Source organism: Phasianus colchicus, chromosome 21 (genome assembly GCF_987193195.1).
Source record: "Phasianus colchicus chromosome 21, bPhaCol1.hap1.1, whole genome shotgun sequence".
NCBI classification, from domain to species: domain Eukaryota; kingdom Metazoa; phylum Chordata; class Aves; order Galliformes; family Phasianidae; genus Phasianus; species Phasianus colchicus.
Window position 1 is genome coordinate 10121783 of NC_143456.1, and position 18759 is coordinate 10140541.

Sequence of the window (18759 nt, forward strand, 5' to 3'; positions counted from 1 at the left end):
CAGTGTCTAATGGAGTTCAGAGTAATGTTATTTTTTTTCTGTATGGTGTTTACACCAATCCTATTAAGATTCAGTGAGTTTGCAAAATGTAAGAGGGGAGTCTCTGAAGTCACTTGGTTCAAAGTGGGTTTTTTTATTATTTTTTATTCTTTTTCCCCACAGCAAAAACTGCTGTATTGTTCCTTTGGGAAAACTTGATGCTTTTTGCTTTTCTCAAATGGACTTTTCATTTCCCACTGGTAAAGAATGTATTTTGTTGACTCTGATAGAAAGGAGGACATGTAATGTGTTTTGAAAATTACACTCTGCTGGGATTCGTGCTGAGGCTGCTTATAAGTTCACATTTTAAACATCTCTCTCTGCAGGATAATCTGTTGTGATGAGTAGGCTCATAAAACAAGATTTCTCTAGCCATTTCCTTCTACCTTTTCCAGTGAAGCTTTTTGCCGTTTATGGATGTAAATACTCTTTCTACCTGTGAAACAAACAGAGTAACAATTACCTTAGAAGTTCCACCATAAATAAAAAAAAATCAGAGCACTTTAGAAGTGCAATTGCTCGTCTTACAACTCAAATGCAATGACTTCTAAACAGAGATTGTTTAACTGCTTTCATTTACACCGCCCAGTTCTTCCAGATAACAAACGTCAGTGCAGCAGAAGCATCAATAAATGAGTGGTAGTAGCAGGAGCTGAAGAAGGCAGGGATGTAGGGATGTGGGAGATGAGGTTTTCTTCCTTGAGGAAAAAATGGGATGGGTGTGAACTGTGTTTCTGGTTATTCCAGTGCTTTGTGGGCACTGTTCTTTGCCTCTGACACTGTACTGTCCCTGTGGTGCATCTCCAGCATCCCATCATGATGCACGGTGCGAAAAAGTAAAAATTAACAAAAATGATAACAATATAACAAAAACTGAAATAAACCCAAACATTTCTCAGCTTAATAAGTTGTATGTTGTGACCTAAGTTTGGTGTTTGCCTCTGAAAGCACTGGCCAAAACCCATTATAATGTGCAGTGTCTGTTGAAGGAGCTTGCACTGCCTTAGTGTGTGGGCAGAGCTACCATCAGGATATGCTTGCTCCTCAGATGCCAGGATTTTTGCTTGGATATCTTTTCTATGCTTAAAGTTGGTAAACTTGGTGCACGTGAACAGAATGTCTTTGGAGACTGTCGCTGTGGTCTGTTAAAATGAAGCTTTCTGCAGTTCTCTTGCTTTGTGGCCGCTTGCGGTTCATGAACGGAGGGACTGAAATGAAAACAGCAAGTGCATCAACTTCTCTGTGATTGTGCCACCTGGAGGAGCAGAAGGCCGACTGATTGCATAGGCAGTGTACTGACCTTACAGAGGAGACATGGGGTGGAAGAAGCCCGTGGCAGCTGGGTGAGCCTCTGTCCCTTGGAGCCACCTGAGGGGTTTTCTCTCCAGGTTCTGTTCTGTCCATGCTGCTGCCTCCTCCGTGCAGCAAATCCAGCACACAGCAGAACAAAAGTTCTAACAGATTTCTCAGCTGTGCAGGTGGATGAGTGAAGGGAGGAGGGGATGCTTGTGTTTATTTTAATGAGAATAGGTTGCACTTGATAAGGTGGATGCCTTTGGAGGCTCAGAACGCTTCCTTGACAAGGGCCTTCCCAGAACAGGCATTAGAGCCGCAACAGCATAGTTCTCTACAAAGAAAATGAGCGGAGTTTGAGGGGAGGGCAGAGAGCTTGTGTTCCATTCTGTGATTCTGTGTTCCACTTAATCAGAAAAAATTTGACTGAACTCCTTGCCTAGGGCATCCCTGAATTGCGTGGCACTGAGCAATGACGTGCAACTGAAGAACAGTGCATTCCAGCATTTGAATCTTCTGGCAGTGCCCTCAAAGTCTGTTTTAATAACATGCAGTAACTCTCCTGAAAATTTGCAAAGGTTTGCTCTGTATTTGCTGGCAGCTGTGAACAGATGTTAATTGTTCAGTTGGTCTGTACTGCTTAGTTGGGGGTCCTAAATTTAAGACCCAACAATGGCCTGACCACGTGGCACTGCTGCACAAAAGTGGTGTTGATTTATTGCATTCGTAACCTTGTTCTTTCTAATTGTGGCTACAGTTGTTTGGGTTTTTTTTTCCTCTCTTCCTGAGTCCACACAGTGGGGGCTACATCAGCTACTGAGCTAATAAACACTAACGTGCAGGGGATGCCTGGGAAGTGTGTGACAGCAGGAGCTGCCTTCTACTCCTGAGCTCTAACTCCTATTAAACTACTCGTCTTCCTCCCTGCAGTCAGAGGCAGGATTCCAGTTACTGCTCTCTGGGGAGCTGGAACTGAAATCTTAGGTGCAGTCTTAAGGAATTAATGGTGCCTAAATTCAAGTCTATAAACATCAGTCACACATGCATGACTTATTGTGGAGCTGCTCTCCGGTGCTCCCTCTTCTAACCACCTTAATGCTGGTGGCTCTTGCGTACTTTTCCCCTGCAGCAAATCGAGCCATTCATTTAGTAGCTTAAATATGTTGGGCTCTGAAGAGGACGTCAGGTGCTGAAGTGTCCATACGGCGAGGGTCAGGGCTGGGGCTCTGTGCAGCTGCTCGCAGGTTGGGGTGGGGGGGGGAAGTGGGTATGGGCCTCAGGCTGTCAGTTGGAAGGAGGTAGGTGTGATGGCTCCACAGATGGTCTCACTGGAGGAATAATTACTCCAAACTGAAGAGAACATCTTTGTAGGCAGCTGCCACCTCAAATACGCAGCCCAGATGCTGCCCAGCAATGCATCTGCAGCTCCTCTGGGCTCGGGCACTAAGAGGGAAGAATTGCAACCTTTGGACCTATCAGCACTGCAAAGGAGCGGTAACCCAGCTAGCTTTAAACTGGTTATCTCAGGTACCAGGTGCTGCTTGATGAGAGCTCAGCACAGACCTGCTCATAAGCAGGAGTTGAGGTCTCCCAGACATGAGAATGCAGCCCCAGTGGCATTTGTGGTGGCCATTGCTGTGCCACTTGCACTGACAGACAGAGCTGATACACAGGCAGTATGCTGAGTCTGCTGATAGAGTTGCCAATGGGGACACATGGTTACCTGCTTGATAATTCAGTATTTGATGGACCCCGGGGCTTGCTTAGGATGCATGTCTTTGCAGCTCAGGAGTTCCTTGTGTTTAAAAAAGAGCAGAATGCCCTGTGTGGGGGAAAAAAACATGTAGGAATACATGATCTCGATTTAGTGAGCAGAAGTAATACACACAGAAAGGCAGGGATGCGCCATACAAAAAGCTTGCTAGCTGACTGCTGCTGAGGAAGTTCTCCAGGGGGAACTCTGAGTGCTCTGAAATAACTCAGCCTTTTAGAGGGGCCTGCTGCAGGTAGACTTGTCTGTGTTCTCCCTGTGGTTTACCCCAGCCTATAAAAAGGTGTTTCATTTCGTTCTTCCTTTCTCTTCTTGCATCCTTTTACCGTTTCCTCTAAGCAGAGAGTAACTTTCACGAGCGATTCATCTTCTAGCGACGGGGAAATGCCAAGCAAAGGTTGAAACGAGCTGAAACTCCCAAGCGCTGTCCTTGTTTGTGTTGGGATTTTAAAATCACTTCTTTTTACTTCTCTCTTGTAGGTAAAGCAGATCATGGAAGAAGCAGTCACCAGGAAATTTGTACATGAAGACAGCAGTCATATCATCGCCTTATGTGGTAAATGGCACGCAAAAAAATTAATGCTGCATACCTTACTTTGTAGGGATTTATTTATTCTGCTGTAAGAGGAAAATACTGGGGTTTCAGTATCAGAAAAACATGGAATGCAGGCTCGTGCTACCATTTCTTTGTATTTGCTACATCCATTGGTACATTATGAATAATAAAGCAAGTTATTTAAATAGCATTATGCAATACCAAGCCAAAACAAGGTGATTTTCTAGGAAGCATTAATAGTTTAAAGGTATGTATTAAGAGGTAAGTGACTGTTAAGCTACAACCCAGAGAATAACTGGCAAAAGTTGAAGTTTCCAGTCATGGGTTAAATTCTGGCAGCTATCTTCCAGGTTAAGGCAGTTCTGTAAACTCTATCAATGTATTTGTAGAATAAAATGTCTCATTCTGAATGAAGCTGACAGAGTTCAGCCCAAAAAGTCATTGAAAAAGCTGTTACTTTTTTTTTTAGAAGAAGGGAAACGATAGTAGAAGTCTCAGTGACTTTTCTAGCTGGCATTACAAGACTTGGCACATTGTAGATCTTCACAACAATTCTCTGCTCTCTGCTGTGAACTAAATGCTGCTTTGCATCAGTGGTGCATTTGAGAGATTGAGGATCTAGACTTCCACACTGTGGACATCCTCATGTATTTTTAAATACAGTCATGTATTCTGGAACTTGTGTTACCAAGAAAATAAGAAAATAAAACTCCTTTGGAGGTAATATCACAGAGTGCATCAAAGACAGCTGACGTTTCAGAACTCTCAAGATCAAAGTCTGAATAAATTATAGAGTTTGACTGTTGTTTGCCTGGCCTTTGTAGGCTGCTGTGAACATGTGTCATGGTGCAGAGTGAAGCAGAACTTCACCCTGTGTGGACTGGTGGATAAAGAATGGCCCGTTTGCAGGAGCCTCAGTAGGGGGCAGCCCCCAGGAGTTTGTACCAAATGCTCCTATGGAGGCACAGCCTCTTCGTTCACGTGCTTGAAAAGGAACTCTTGAATATTGATTCTGTGGTCCAGCCATCATTTACTGGGGCCAATAAGAATTTAGCACTATTCGTCAGACTTCGGTGTGTGGAAAACATCACAGCAAGGTATTAGTGAGAATTAAAGCTGCATACAAAGGTAACGGCGTGTTGGTCTGTGAACTCCTGGCTGCTTTCTTGTCGTGCTTCAAACTGAAGATTTAATTCAGAGCAGTGCTTGAGAATGACTGGAGAATAGCCATCATCTAAGCAGAGAGGTTAAGAAGCCTTGAATTTGCTTTTGAAGATAAGTGTGATAGGCGTAAGGCTGTTTAGAGAAACAAGTATCAGCATGTGTTCACAGAATCCTGAGAATAGCAGCCTGCACTGAGTTCTGCATTTATGTTGTCATCGTGTTTCGTATTCCCCTTTACTCTGCTATGTCCTTACACAGAGGAAAGAGTAAATCAGGAAAATGGCCCTGAGATTGGAGCGAATGAAGAAACTTTCATTGTGTCCTTGCTGCCTCTTGAGTCTGGATTGTTCCGAGTGTGTCAGCTCTCTGTCTTTGGGCTGCGTTGTTGATGTAAGGGCTGGTGGGGCAGCAGCTGTTTCTGCTTGGATCTGTGCATTAGGACTACTGGAAGATCTTAATAAGCATCTCTTCCTCCTGCTGTGCCTTCGTTTGGGTTTGTGCTGAGAATTTAGCAGGGTCTGAAGAACTGATAACAATCTGTGCCTTATTATCTACTCAGCAATCTTGCCTGTTCTAAGGAGATATTCTTACCTGCATAAAGGTTGCTGCTTTGAACGCAGGACTTAATCATCTCTAAAACAGATGTAGGTGAAACTTCCACTATCAACTAATTGAATGAAGAAGCTGTTTCCAGCCGATTTGGCAGCAGATTAACTGCTCCTGGCTGGGGTTCTCTCGTGTGTGCAGTTCTCTGTCCTCTCCAATTTCTGTTTCATGTGCTTTCAAGTTTTTTCCTTCTGTTTAAATTTAGATTGGCTCAGTATATGAGTCATTTTCAGTGAGTCTTCATTATAAATATAGAATTCTTGTGAATCATTTTACTCTCTGCAAGGCTGAGCTTAGCAAGAGTCTGTTAAATACATGGTAGTTGATTTTTGATGCCAGCTTGCACTAGAAACTGAAAATTTCCTAGCTCTCTTAGATGCTAAATGGCTAAGGTACCACTAGGTCTTACGTAGTATCTGCTGCTTTTCCCATGATCTTAAATGTGTTTCTGTTACAGTACATGGGGCTTTGTAAAGACAAGAACTCTCTAATCCTTCTGTAGCAGATATGCTCTAGTCTGACGAGGTCAGCTGGGGAACAGATGACCTTGCACAGATTTTCATTTCCAGAACTTCTTTAACACACTTGGAGGCTGGGGCTCAGTCTGTGTCAGTGGCACAGTGAGCTAAGTGGGCAGTTTATTGCTCAGCCACTTGAGATATTCCTCTGTTACAGCAACCACTTGTATTTTGGCAGGGGGAAACCAACTGAGCTGCTGAGTAACCACACTGCCATGTGTGATTTACAGCGCATGTGGAGATTTATGCAGACAGGTTTTGAGAGCCTTGCTCAAGCAGAATTCCCAATAGCTATCATGAGGGGAAAATGAGCACAGCGTCAGGATTTTAGGTGGTGGTGCTGTGGGTAAGAGCGTATTGAAATGGGCTTTGCAGGTCTGGAACGGAGAGGAGCCTGCTTATGGATGGAATAACGAAGTGCTGTTATGTCCAAGTGTTGTCAAGCCTGTTTCTTTTTAGTGATCTGGGGCTGAAATAGTTGAGTAGAAATTGTGCACAAGCCTACGCATGAGACTTAACCAAACTCTGGAACCAGGAGGATGTGAATGGTTCTTTGCAGGGAGGAGCCCGCTCCCTTTGGAGAAGGTTGCTGTGGAAGTTCTTGCCTGTTGCTGTGCCATTCGTATGTTGCTCAGGCTGTCAGCGACTGCCCTGTGTGAGAGAACAAAGCAGTACTTGCACTTTCTATCTCACCGTTTCCCCAGCTTAGTCTATTCGTTACCAAGGACGGTGGGTTGCTCTAGGGTGGATTTCACCCATGTGGTGTTAATCAGAAGTATAATGAAAAGTATAATGAAATGATGCAGGCTGTGTTTAAATTTTTACATCTTTAGTGGGCAGGCATTTCTGTTAGGAACTGGATGTGGATGTTTTCAGCCCAGGTTATCTTGTGCCGTTGCCTTAGTAACAGCAGCTGACATCACGTTACAGGCGGGCCATGCTGTGTGTGTTCAGTGAGTGCTGTCCTCCTGCATCCTGCCTGCCAGCAAACTCCCCTGCAGGTTCTGGGGTGGTGGTGTTCCCACCAGAAATACCTGTCCTTCCCAGCTTTTATGCTTCTGAGGAAAAAGGGAAGAAAAAGGAAATTTTTCTTGTCTGTCTCTGTAGTTATCTGATGTGGTTTTATCAGTAATCGGCAAGCAGGGCTTTCTGGTTCAGCACGTTGCATTGCCTATGCTTGTCCACCAGCTGCATGAAGCTCCAAGTCTCGTTGTGTGTGGTTGCCCATCTTTGGGTCTGACAGTAATGCGACGCTGTAAGCAAAGAAATTAAAATCTGTTTAAATCAACTTAATGCAGCAAGCATAATGCCTTGATTGTGACCAAATCCAAAGACAAGCTCACCTGAATGTTGCTCTTGCTGTTGTCCAGGGTGCGTAGCTCACGTCTGGATCTCTTAGGACTGGTTTCCTCCATGAGGTCTCTTATGCTGTGTCCAGTCCAGCTCTGTCATGGTGTGGCTGCTCTAGGGAAATGCCAGGTCTGCCTGTGCAGGAGGGCAGGCAGTGAGGTGGGGTGACAGCCAGCAGCATTGCAGCTACATCACTATTTGGCTAAGGGTAAGGGGGATTTATTTCCCTGTTCTCTGCTCCATTATCATTGTGGTGTTTGTTTAATGCACTTCATGTTTTGCTTGCGTACTGCAGAGCTGTAATAACTTTCCTCACTGCTCAGACACTGTGCTGCATTTGTGTGTGTTATTCGCTGAAGGAGGAAAAGAAAATGTGTGTGGGGGAGCCTTCTGCTGGAAAAGGAACTTAAAGCACTCCATGAACTTGGTGCACACTGGGCGCCTTGCGAACAGGTTATGTAGCCAGAAATTATATTGCTTCTGTAATAATAGTAATTAAATGTAGCAGATGTGCCTTGTTTTTAAAGGTAAATTGATAAATACTCCAGCTGGAAACAAACTTTGCCCAGACAGTATTTTGCTCAGTGAAGTTAGCAGTGTATTTTCTGCTTGTCAAAACTGCGAGTGGAAGAGCAGGAAGCGTTTGAACGTGAGTGTGGCTGGTGAGTCAAGGCCAGGTACCTGGGGAGCTTCAGGGACAGGTGATGTCTGAGTGCAGGAGTGCCTGGTGGTGCGAGGTAGGAATCTAGGCTGCTGTCGTATGAAAGGGATAACAGCAAAAAGGAGCTTAGTTGTGGGATTGTTTTCTTCATTAGTTTTATGATGACTTGTTATCCCATTTTGCACAAAGCTAATTGTGTTTGAAAGAGAATATGTAATTAGGAACCAGTGACTGTTGTGATGTTGGAGCTTGTGTTCTGTTTTTTCTCATTCAAGACTTGAAATATGAGCAGTTATCAGTCGCCAAAAGCCATGGCTGCCAGCTCCAGGCAGCGAGAAATCACGAGTCAGAAATATTTTCCTTCATGGCTCTAAATTACAAGACTAGATTAAAGTTCATGACAGGAAAATAAAATCAACTGAGGAATAGAAATACATTTCATATCCAGAGATTTTTATCCAGTGACACACTTCAAGATGGTAAAGCTATCAAGAGTATCAAATATGCAGAGACGTGCAGTAAAATCTTGGAAGATGGCAATGTGTGAAACTCTTGTTTGTTTTTAAGATGCACAACAAGCTGTTCCCAGGCAGTTCAGCTGGAGTCACACATTTGTAGTTCTTCTGGAAATCAGCCCCATTGGGAACAGATGCTCTTGCTTACACCTGCTTTTGTAGGAAAGTACTTGGAAGCTTCTGAATAGAGAAGTAAGAAATCTGTTGTCGCTCTTTCTTTTTTTTCTTAGCTTGCAGAAATGTATTTTACATAGAAACAGGTGTAAATAACCATTGTCCAAACAGATGTTTTATAGTTTTAATTATTTTGGCATGAACATTTTTAAAAACACAGTTAATCATTTATGTAAATGCAGGTCTGTTGTAAATAAATAAATAAATAAATAAATAAATAATAGTTAAAAAAAAATTGAGTCTGTGTTCCTATCCCTGTTTGGAAACAAATGGAACGTTTTCAGTGATGAGTAATGTCTTGAAAGTAGTTTACAGAGATTCCACATCATTTCATAAACACATTAGCCCTAAGAGAGATTATCACAATTGAGGGGAGGCAAATATTTTTTCACACAAATTTAAAAGCTTTTTGATTGTGCCCCAAAGTTGACCACTTTTAAGTAATGAGCAGAGTGCTGGGGGGGGGAAATAAAAGAGTGAATATTAGCTTTGCTGTGAAATCAGACTTTGAACTGCACATGCTTTTAGCTTGAGAAGTGAAATACAATTTCTCATGCTTTTTAGAGCACTCTGCTAAACATGTTATGTTAGCTCTGGGCTATCAAATTAGATTGCATCCAGTTATTTAGAGAAACCTCAGTTATTTCGATTCACCATAACAGTGTTTAATGGAAACACTTCCATTTTCTGAAGGGTCCTTGAAGCTTAATGGTCAAGATTTTAAAGAGATGTGGTCACCAACTTCCATCCCTGATGTGTCCCAGCCAGACCTATCTTTAGAACTGAGGGCTGTGCATTTAGATACCTTTTTATTCCCTCTCTGCCTTCTGCAGGGACTTACTGTGAAAGTGATGTCTGTGTTCTGTTTGTGTGGTAGAGCAAAATGCAGGTAGTGAGTTCTAGGTCAACTTAACTATGAAACTGCACAGCCTTAGGTGTTGAGTTCCAGCTAGCTGCTGCTTTTGCTGTGCTTCCAGGGAGGAAATGAAATAATGACCTGTATTGAAGAAACATCACCAGCAGCCAAGGGAGGTTACTAGGTAACCTATGAGCTCTTTAATTCCAGGGGTTTATGTGCTTAACCTTGAAAATTATTGCAACCCTGAAAAGAAACAATTGCAGGTATTCTTATGTCATTCATAACCCGTATTATGATGCTTAAATCACAGCAGCAAATGGCTGAGGAAAATGTTTGTTTCAAATGGCCCACTTGTTTTTGGTGCTTTTTTTTTCCTGGTGTCTAAGGGAATCCTTCAGTCTCAGTTGCAGTGATTGCTGCAGACTTGGGTTTTGATGAATGATGCACTGAAGATCAGGTGAGGGCGGAGGGAGTTTGGCTCTTTCCTTGTTATCTTTGTCTGCTGCCCCACGAGCCTGCGTGGATTTGTCCTGTGAAGTCTGGACAGTCTGTGGTCCTCGGTGTTTGAAGACAGGACGTTAAGTGGGATTGAGACCTAAGCACATACTTGATATTCTGTTTTGCTCTCTTGTATAGAATGCCCAAAGCAGCACTCTTTAGACAGAGGAGCATATTGGGATACATGCTCTACACTCATTTACTTCTTGGGGAGAGTGCAGGTACAGAGTGTTCCTCAATGACATGGCATGCTGTAACTTGGTGATAAGACTGGTTTCAAACTGGGCAGATCTGTGATTACTTGGGTGCAGCAAGAGCATCTTACTGCTTCTTTGTCATCTTCCTCCTCTTGCTTGTTCTTATTTTCTTCAAGCATCGTGAATCCTATTCCCAGTGCACAGTTTCCATGAAAACGAGGTATTCAGCTAAGGAAAGTCTCACCTAAACAAATCCCGTAAATAATCCTTCCCCAGGCCTTCTTTTCTCTGCTTGCCACTCTTCCAAACTCATCACTGGAGCTCTTTTATTTCATAGTCTGTTAATTCTTGTCAAGATCTTAATAAAGGGGGAAAAAAAGGGAGCTGTTTATCTGATATTGCAAGACATATCCTTGAAATCATAAAAATGTGACATTCTTTAAAACTTGCTGGAGACGGGGATTATTTTTTCTGTAAATCAATAATATATCTGCACTTAATTAAATTCAGTGGTGGATACTGCAGGGGATGTTTCTTATAATTGGCTGGAGTTGATGAACTTTTAGATGGCTGCTGTCAGCTGGATGATGCAGAAGAATTATCTGAGCTGTGTAGGTTTTCTTCCAAGCACGGCGCTGCTCCTCCAGGGCGCCCATAACGGGGATCTGTGTTTCTCTTTTTCATGCATGATGTAGCTGTGGTGACAGTAGGAAGCTCAGGCTTTCTGAGCATAGCGTAGTTTTTACCTGTGTGCATGTAAACGTATAAATAAAGGCAAATGTATGTGTGTACGGGCTGCACTAAGTGGAGCTCAAGGGATATAATCGAGGTAGTTGTGGGATGTCTGCTGCAGAATCTGGGCACATCTGTGGATCTGCTGGCAAAGCTGCATTTACTTTGTGCAAATAATGTTGGCTGAAGAGTTCATCGTGTTGTCTGTATATATTGAGCTCAGTAACTGGCGTAGACCAATGACTTCTATTCCAAAAAAGATACCTGGCCTGGATTCCAAAACTGAAAGATGTGGAGAATCCCCCTTTTCTGTGGATAAAAATATGCACCTTACCTGTAGGATGAGGTGATCTGTTTGTAGTTTCCAGACTGCAGTTTGCTTCCCTCTGCAAAGACATTTGGTGTTGGTGTCCTTTCTTGTCTTTAAAAAGATTCTGAAGCTTGAGATGATTCTTTTGCATGTTTATCAGTTTGTGCTGAAGATTCCTTTCTGTCTGAGCTTGGCTGTGTGTGTGCGTGCAGGAGAGTGTGGCCATGGGTGATGCTGAGGAGGTGCCATGAGATGAGTGCCTGCCTCTGGGCACGCAGTAAGCAAAAAGGCCTCCGTGCATCTTCCAGGCTGCTGACCTCTTTAACCAATGTGCTGTGAAGCTCTTGTGCAGCTTGCTGTGTTGGAGGGCTGCTCTGAGGAGGTGACCATGTCCTGTCCCACGTGTTGGAGTAGGAACGTGTCTGATGAAAGATGTACTCCCTTCCTTGAATGCTTCTCAGTTTAGCTGGATATAAGCCACTGTGTGTTTGAAACTTAATTCAGATTAAGTCAGGTGTGAATTTAAAGTCAATTGGCTGTTGTGGAGTAATGCTCTTGTATAAAGGAGCCCTGAGAGAAGAGCTGAAGAAAGCAAGTACTGCTGGCCTCAGTCTGGTGGTGGAGGCGAAGGAAGCGACGTGGAGGTGACACACGTTGTGCCTGGGACTGAAACCGAAACCCAGACCTCGGGGTGCTGTGCACATAAAGCTGGATGTGGTGCATTAATCTCGTCCTGTGGTACACACACTGTGAGGCAATCCGGGAGCTAACTCCAGCATGCCTGCCCTTGCAAATAACTGCTCTGTGTGCATTGCAGTCAGTTGGGTACTGATGCTATGCCAGGTCCTTGTGATGAGAAATGTCACAGTGGAATAATTAAATACTGGAGCTTCAGGGGCAGTCACTGTGGAAATTGCCCTCCATGGCAGCTGCAACGTTTATTAGTAATTAAAGCTGTGCCTGCTATGCTTTTCACTAAATTTGCTTCATCAATATTTTATTGTTCTAAAGAAATAACAACAACAACAAAATACAGTGAAGGTGGGAAGAGAGCCTGTTTCCTAAGCAACAGCAGTGCACTTATTTGCAGTTATTTTTAAAGGCAGGTTGCTTCATTTAAGATCTGGTATCAGTTATTGCTGCATTGCTTTAAGCATCTGGAAAGCTGCCTTTTTTTCATTTTCTTTATTTCTAATTGAAAGGCAGAGCTAAACAGCAGCTGAGTTAGGATTCTTTGCGATGACTGCGAGACAGGATTTGGGGCTGTGCTGTGAAGAGCATCCCCTGGTATCATCACTGTTGTTCCCATCCCACTCTGCCTGGCCTTGCACAACCCTGTGTGCAACCAAATGGTGCCCGCCCCCGTTCCTGCTTCTGTCAGAGGCACAGATGCTCCCTCTTCCTTTGAGTAGAAACAGCCGTGCTTGCAGAGATGTCATCAGCACTGGGCTCCCACTTGTAAGGCTGCAGGCAAACAGGCATTGCCTCTGCCACCTACAGATGTCCTTTGATTGCAGCGGATGTTTGCCAGTTTGAGCTGACTGCTGAGAGGGCAGGCAGGGATGTGCCTGTGTCTCCTGGTCTTTCTTTCATGGAATGGTGCTCTCTTTGGCTTTTGCACATGATGTGGGTGAAAAAGCAAGGTAGTTCTGAGGCAGTAGTCTTCTCTGTGAGTATTTGGTTGTTGCTTTTCTTGGACTAGTGCGCCTCTGGGTTCAGCCTCAGCCCTCCTGCAAGCAGCAGTAAGTGGTGCTATGGCAGTTATTGCACAGTAGTTTGGGGCCAGCTGTGGTAGTGCCCTAAGTATGGAGAAGTTATTGGTGTTCCCTACTCTGAGATGTGATTTGTGTCCCAGTATGTGTTTATACAGTGCTTGAGGCAGTGAGACCTTAGTGAAATAGAGAAAGTAATAACCACTTTTTAAAAATGTCGGATTTTCTGTTCTGTTGGTGCAGTTTGAAGTGAAACTGGAGGTAATAACCAATGGAGTGATCACAGCAGAAGGTGCATCCCCATTTCTTCAGATAGATAGTGAGTATTAAAGCATACAAATACCTTGTGCCACTCAGTGAGGTTTTGTTTGGACTGCAGTGATTTGGAAGCACCATAGGTGGGTCAGTATTTCCTTTGTGTACTTTCTAGCTCAATAGAAACTTTGTCTATTTGTCCTGGGGATAAAGGAGGTGTGGATTTGAATAGCAGAAGCATTGATACTGGATACTGAAGATATCAGTTGAATACTGTGAATGTTTGAATGCTTTTATTTATTGAGTCCAGTAACAAAACAAAAGAAAAAAGTCCTTCATTCTCAGTAAGTACATGAGACATGCTATTTCATTTATACCAGCTGCACTGCTTGCCCTGGGCTTGCCCATCTCCTGGCTTACCCACTCACTGAGGATGGCTGCACACATATGGGGCTTTCCTGTGTTTGAGTTGTCCCTGTTGTTCAGCTGTTGAAGCTGATCACAGCACAGTGCATCACGATCCTCTGGTTTTGACACGCTTAGCAGCAGCATTTATGTGACATCTCTCACATGAGACAGTACTGAGGTAATGCATGTCTCTTGTTTCACTTGCAGATGAAACTGAAGATTCTGTTGAGGAGAGCATTGCTCAGGTGCAGAACACAGGTGCAGAACACAGGCTCTTCTATAAGGGCTGGCAGGACTCTTGGGTTTCAGTGAGAGTGCACACCTTCAGGATGTCATTTAGTTGGGGTTTTTTCCTCCCTGTGAATGAATTGATCTCTTCCTCATGCCTTTTTATGGACGATGTTGACTGGACAACTCATCTGCAGTGAAGTTTTAAAAGCTTGTAGATGGGAAGCTTTTTTTGTTTCTTTTTGTTTGGTTGGGTTTTCTTGCTGTTTTTTTTTTTTCTTTGTTTTTGTTTTTGTTTTTTATTTTGTTTAATTTGTCGTCATCTTTTATTTCTCCTGCTGCAGTTTAAATGAGATCAGGTTAGGTTTCTTGGCAGGCTGAAATGAATTGAATTGGTTCTGCCGTGAGGATTTCATTGGAGTTTTTGCATTTGGTTTCATTTTCAGTAGAATCTGGAATTCTTTTTCACTGTCAGTAACTTACAAGGTGCTTATAATTGCAGATTATTTACATACTTGCATCATCTGATTTTGAGATCTAGTCTGTCTGTCTTTCCGCAGCTCTCTGTTCTCATGTCTCTGCACCTGACTGGTTTGTGTGAGCAGGTAGCACTCACCAAAGAGAAGGCTGAAGGCAGGAGAACCCATGAATTATCTCCCTCCCTTCCTTGCAGGTGTTGTGGAAGCATGTCTCCTGCACATGCTGAAGCGCAGGGCTGCTGGCTTCCTGCGAACCGACAAGGTGGCTGCGCTGTTCACCAAAGTTGGCAAGACGTATGCGGTCGCAGGAGACATATGCAAGAAAGTGCAGGAGCTGCAGCAGCAGGTGGAGAGCAGGTGAGGATGATGTCTGTTCCCTAGCAAAATTCACACAGTATTTATGAAGAGGATACAGAGATCACTTGGTAAACACAGAGGGCTTTTTCTTGGCCAAATTTGCGGAAGCTTTGAATCTTGAGTGTCAAATGAGACAAATGTTTTAGTTTCATCAGGCTGACAGCAGAAGGACAGAAGTTGGGAAGTGAGTCTTTAATGTTTTGTTTAGCTTCTTACAGTGCAGAGGATTAAGATGTCAAGTCCATGCAAAGCAACAAAAGTTGCTGACAGAGTGCTCACAGTCTGGGTATGGTGGACCACCAAAGAAGGGAAGGGAGCACTGGCAGTATGCAAATGTATTTTGGACACCTGTAATTGAATGGTCAAGAAGTGAACGTTCACCATGTGGGAATATCCAACATAAATAAAAATGTGTTCTGCTGGGAATTTTTTTTCAAAATTGTATTTCTACCACATGAAGCTATGCAGTGCTATGACAGAAAGCATAGCACACTGGGATCTCCAGAGAACAGTCCCATCCTGCTCCTGCATCTAAACACCATCCCCACAGCATGCCTGAGGCACAGTGTGCAACAGAGCCTCTTCTGATTGGAGTCAGATAGATTTGTTGGGCAGCAAGTAACTCCACAAATGGAATGGCTGAGAGACCACCCTGATGACCACTCCCTGCATTGTTGTTTACATCTGCACTTGGGAAGTGAATCTGCTTTGTACAACCAGCTCACCATCCTGTCACTCACTAAAACACAGCATTAAGCACCCCATTTCTGCACTGGCCCTTCTGAAGCGCTGGCTAATACTATAAGAAGCAGCAGGGAGTCGTGGCTGTAAGCAAGCTGCCAGCTGGCTATGGATGCTCGTCTGCTTTAGTTCTGGCTTCTCAGTTTGATGTTGCTTATCTTTTAGTTGTCTTGCTGTCTTTCTGTAGGAAGTAAGAGAGAGGATCTCCTGCCAAGGCTCCAGCACAGCTGGTGCTGTAGCTGTACGTGGTGCTACACAGAGAATGGAAAGATGGGCCTGTGTCCAAGGACTGCCTGACAGTGGTGTGGCAGGTGCTCTGTAGAACTGCTCTGCCTCTGTTAATCTCGAACCCTACTCCATGCTTCTGGTCTCAGTAGGAATATTTCATGCTGAAACAGCTCTGTGCCCTCTGGGGATCGTGGCTAGCTTGAGTTTGATGGTAGAATCTGAAGACAAGAGTCTATTTTTTTATTTTACCATCCTCAATGTAGCTTTCCTGAACTATGAAGATTTATTTGATAAGAAGCTAAATTCTGTTAATCAAATGCAACTTTATGTTACACTTGGCATTTTGTTGTGTTTTCATTCTTTTGACAGCTACAGTCTGCTATAGATTTGCTTGCTCATTTCAGCCTATATAGCATGTGGAAGTTCGGATGTTGGGATTTTTCTAAAGCACCAAAAGCAAAGGATATTTTTGCTGGTGGACTACCTCACCCAGTATACCTAATACAGGCCTTTTGGGGCTATATTTAGGGATTGCTTGGTATCTGATTTCAGTCCAAAACTGAAGTGTCCTAAATCACTCATTACAGCTATTTTCACAAAATCCCTGACTAAAGTCCTGAAACCAGAGCTGGTGAGTGCTAACGTAGCTAGTATGCAGGTATGCATTTGTCAGACACGTGCTATGTTTTCCAGCACCTCTCTGTGTAGATTTGTCACTGGAGGGATTCCAGTGAGAAGAGATTGTGAACTTTGGCAACTTTTATCTTATGTCCTTTTTCAGGAAAAATCAGCCAAACGTGCAGGAAGCCCTCAAGAGACAAGGGTCAACCACAAACAAAACGCCTGCACTGACTCCTCAGGCCATCAAACATATATGGGTTCGGACAGCATTGATTGAGAAAGTGCTCGACAAGATTGTGCAGTATATTGTTGATAACTGCAGGTAAAACAAGAATCAAAAGTGTGGATATTTGTTGGAAGTATTTTGTATCCTCCGTATCGGTGTATCTGCTGATACTTGAATACTTTCAAGGTGGTTTTTTATTTTATTTTTTACTTCCGCATGACTTACCATATATGACAGAGAATTTATCACAGTTGTTCCATGTATTGTGGATATTCACCTTACTGGCTTCTCCATCCGTGCTAGGGAGTTAGGTCCTTAAATGTAAGTGATTTTTGAGAACCTCAACTGCAGTGAATAAAGCATAACATTTGTTCTTATGCATTTTTATGGCAAATGTATGTCACAACACAGCATGTTTAAGTTCTTCAGCTCTTCTGGTCTCGAGGAAGATGATTTAGAGTTTCAGCCCCATCTAGTGGGAGAGGCAGCAGAGGATAATGACATTTTGAGAAATTTGGGTGTTTGGATTTTTGGGCTGTGTGTTTTAAAGTTAAGCTTTGCTGCTGTGGTGGGAATACTTTTGGTCACTGCAAGAACTGCTGTTTGTAGTAGTTCATTCTTCTTGACCGTGTTTCAAGAACATTCCTCACAGATAAACAATATGTTTTAAGAATGTGTGAATCTCTCTCTGTGGAAAACTGGCAGCACTGCTTGCAGAGAATTGTTATTTGTCTCCATATTGCATTAGTGTCTAAAGCCTCAAATCAATATACTGGGTAAGCACATCTAGCAAAAGGCAAGCTCCTTCCTCTCGAGCTCAGTGTCAAAAATAGATGAGGCAGAATGTTCATACTGAGAGGAAGTGACTTATTTGAGATTATACAGCTGATGAATGGAAGAATATGGATCAAAAGTAGGGATGGTGGTAATGTTATTAAATATAAAAGTTTGGAGGGTATTATAATTGAACTCATTGTTCTAGACTTCCTTTATGCTCCATGGAGATCTAGTCAATGTTATTGATTGTGTTTAGGAAATTAATACTAAAGGAAGTGTCTAAAATAGACCAAATTAATTTCTTTATAACTTCCTTGCAACATATTTCAATGTACTTAAAGAATAGTTAGAGAATAGTGTAGATTGAAAAGTCCTTCAGGATGACAAAGTCCAACCATCACCCTGACCTACCAAGTTTCATCATTAAACCAGGTCCCTTAGCACCTGAGTTTAGGATGTGCCATGTAGTAAAAGCCTTCTAAATACTTGCAAGCCTAGTACAACAATTCTTTTTTGGAGATCAGTATGTGAGCCAGTCAAGCTGTATTACAGCTTTTAGAGGAGATGCATACATCAGCAATTAGCAACTGCTTTTTCTCTACCTGTCTAGTTCAGGAAAGGATGGGTTTGGGATCCCTTTGGTCCCATTTCTGGTAGTTTAGCTAGATGGTTTGCTTATTTGCCCATTGTGGAGAACGTGCATTTGATAATCACAGCTAAATTCTCTTGTTGGAATTTGTTCTGCATTAGAACTGTGATTAAAATCAAGCTTGGAAAGCGTGTTCTGATTCAGTATGTGTGCAGCATTGTAGATGCACAGCCTAGATTCCATTTTCAGTCTTGGTAAAGCTCTTAGAACTCTAAACTCTAAAAGCTTCCCTTTATGTAGATAATTTAATTGTTTGAATTCACTCTTGAAATGAGCATTTTGCCTCAGTTTTTATTTTTTATTACGTTGACCTTATAGATGACTTTAGTAGTTTTGCTTTCTGCCCGCTCACACAGTCAGTGCCCACTGGACTCCAAGGGGGCTTGCACCAAATGTTGAAGAAATTGTTGTCAGTTTAACAAAGAAAGCAGCATATCCAGCTTCTCTGTTCTCTATCTTGCTTTCTTTGGCTTATTTTCTGATAAGCAGTGGTGTGATAGTTTTAAAACCGGTTAAGGTATACTACTGGTATAGTAACAGCCAGTGTTTTTAACTGGACTCTAATCTTTTATTCCCAGTAAATATTATGAAAAAGAAGCTTTACTAGCAGATCCTGTTTGTGGCCCAATACTTGCCTCTCTTCTGGGTGAGTTCTTGCAAAGTTACTTCTTATTCTAAAGAAAATAAATTGCTTCTTAAACCATTTTACATTATAACTGTACAAAAGGTGATTCTTATCTCTAGCACGTGGTTTGACTAACTATAATGGAGGAGTAGAGGAGATGGTGTTTGTTGCATTCAAGACCAGTAGAGACCAGTACTGTTAATTATTGGT

General features: G+C 42.8%; 1 protein-coding gene across 8 annotated transcripts in view; it reads left to right on the forward strand.

Moving 5' to 3' along the window:
- SGSM2 (small G protein signaling modulator 2) overlaps nt 1-18759 on the forward strand; it is a 41610-nt gene that overhangs the window by 1322 nt on the left and 21529 nt on the right. For all 8 annotated transcript variants that reach the window (XM_090122655.1, XM_090122658.1, XM_090122656.1 and 5 more), the window contains exons 2-5: nt 3584-3659; nt 14520-14682; nt 16433-16594; nt 18503-18570. In XM_090122655.1, the coding sequence (XP_089978781.1) occupies nt 3584-3659; nt 14520-14682; nt 16433-16594; nt 18503-18570 (469 nt within the window). The remainder of the gene's footprint in view (nt 1-3583; nt 3660-14519; nt 14683-16432; nt 16595-18502; nt 18571-18759) is intronic.